Here is a 1,982-nt window from a genome sequence, read left to right on the forward strand (position 1 = left end):
TAATGCATGCATAAGTGGCATATAGGCTGAATAATGAAATTCTACTGGGATTTGCATCCCTAGGAAGAACTCCAGAGAAAACCTGATCAACACCTGAAAACATCAATGACATTTTTTCCTTGTCTTCCTGATACTAGATTAAAAGCAGAAGCAAAGTGCTTGTCATATATAAATACCCAGTTAAAAATAAATCACTGCTACAGTAAGACTACCTCCTTTGGGAAATTCTTCCTGGAACCCCACAGTCAGAACAGGTAGTGGGGATTTTGAGAAGAAACATGTTTACACTTACGCAAGTTCCTATCATTGCTGTAATCATTGCAGTTATTGAGATCAGCATAGGACTAGTGGGAAATGGATTTATTGTAGTCATTAATGGCTTGGATGAAAAGCAGAAAACTGTCCTCGCGTGACATGATCTTGAACTGCCTGGGCATGTCCAGAATTATCATGCAGGGGGCAGCTGTAGTAAGTCAATCTTATTCGTTCTTCCCTACAGAGACCAGAACATTGGACAATTTATTTATTACTTCAGAATCATACAGATGTTTGTAGGCATTACCACTGGTTGGTTTGTCAGCTGCCTCAGTGTTTTCAACTGCTTGAAGATCGCTAGTTTTACCCAACGCCTTTTCCTTTGAATAAAGCAGAGAATCTCTGGAATGGTTCCACAGCTGCTCCTGGGGTCACTGCTGCTCGCCTTGCTCACCTGCATCCCTTCAATCTGGGCTAATTACGATTTTTACCTTTGTAACTCAACAAGGAAGCTTTCAGAAAACACCACTGTATCAGATGTTAACTTAGAGGTCTCATATCTATACTTCACCTTTCTGGTCACTGTAAAGGGTTTCTTCCCTTTTATCATATTTTTGGCATCATCCATCCTGTTAATCATCTCTCTGTGGAGGCACACTAGGCACATGCAACATAATGCAGCCAGCTTCCAGGACCCCAGTACAGAGGCTCATGTAAATGCCATTAAAATTCTGTTCTCTTGCCTCATGCTTTATGTGTGCAGTTTTGTAGCTGACACTCTACGTCTTTTTCCTACCTGTCTGACTGACAGCACCTGGACACCTGGAGTAGGTTCCATTGTGGTTCCTTTGTATCCTTCAGGGCAGTCCATTATCCTGATTCTAAATAATCCTAAACTGAAGCAGGCATCAGTGAAGATGCTGCATCATGTCAAGCAGCACTGGAGACAACAAACTTATTAAGCACTATCACAAGACACTAGAGTGACACTAGTACTCGTTTCAGAGGGAGAACTGGACTCAAACCTGGATTCCACAGTTTCTCTATATTTCCTCTCATCTTCATCCTCGATAGGTTTTTTTAATGTACCTTTTACTGCTGTGTACACCCCCCGGCACCTAATGGACTGACATTTAACTGTGTTTTCAGGAGTCCCAGTCTCAACTCTGCTGTTATTTTACTATTGAGCAAATCACATTACCTCTCTTTTCCTCTGTCCACCAAGTTTAACATGGGAAAAATAACACTTACCATTCTTTTTATAGCACTTTTTGATCTTTGGATGAAAAGGATTTATGTATGTGCTAATTACTACTTTTATCACTCTGAGATATACTCATCTACATTGTGAAATGAAACCTCAAACTTCCTGGTGAATGTCTTTCTTTTTTAGTATATCCCTACAGGTGTCAGTAAAATCAGAGAGAAGGAATTTCCATTTTCTTTAAATTTTTGTGAAAGCATCCGGGTGGAACAAATCTTGGGTATAATCATGAACAAGAGTTCCACAGCTCCTAGGCTAGATGAAGATTGGCAGAACGGTTGTCTCAGGACATGAGGAGCTGTTCATATTCTGACATTCTGTGGAGAAAAGGGTACAAATGTTGACAGAATCCACCATGAACCTGAGGACTTCCCCAAAGGCTGGTGTCTGAGGAGGAGAAACAACAAAAATGCACCTGTCAAAAGATATCACTGGTCCTTTATGACAGGTTTCAGAGTAGCAG

At 40.8% G+C, this 1,982-nt stretch overlaps 1 protein-coding gene across 1 annotated transcript; it reads left to right on the top strand.

Annotated features, from left to right (window-relative positions):
• The first annotated feature begins 464 nt into the window (after positions 1–464).
• Positions 465–1,217, top strand: TAS2R41 (taste 2 receptor member 41). Its single transcript, XM_043506082.1, is given in 2 exon segments — positions 465–750; positions 1,087–1,217. Coding segments are annotated over 2 exon segments (336 nt in total). The 5' UTR covers positions 465–545.
• Positions 1,218–1,982: the final 765 nt, after the last annotated feature.

Source organism: Dermochelys coriacea, chromosome 1, assembly GCF_009764565.3.
Source record: "Dermochelys coriacea isolate rDerCor1 chromosome 1, rDerCor1.pri.v4, whole genome shotgun sequence".
NCBI lineage: Eukaryota > Metazoa > Chordata > Testudines > Dermochelyidae > Dermochelys > Dermochelys coriacea.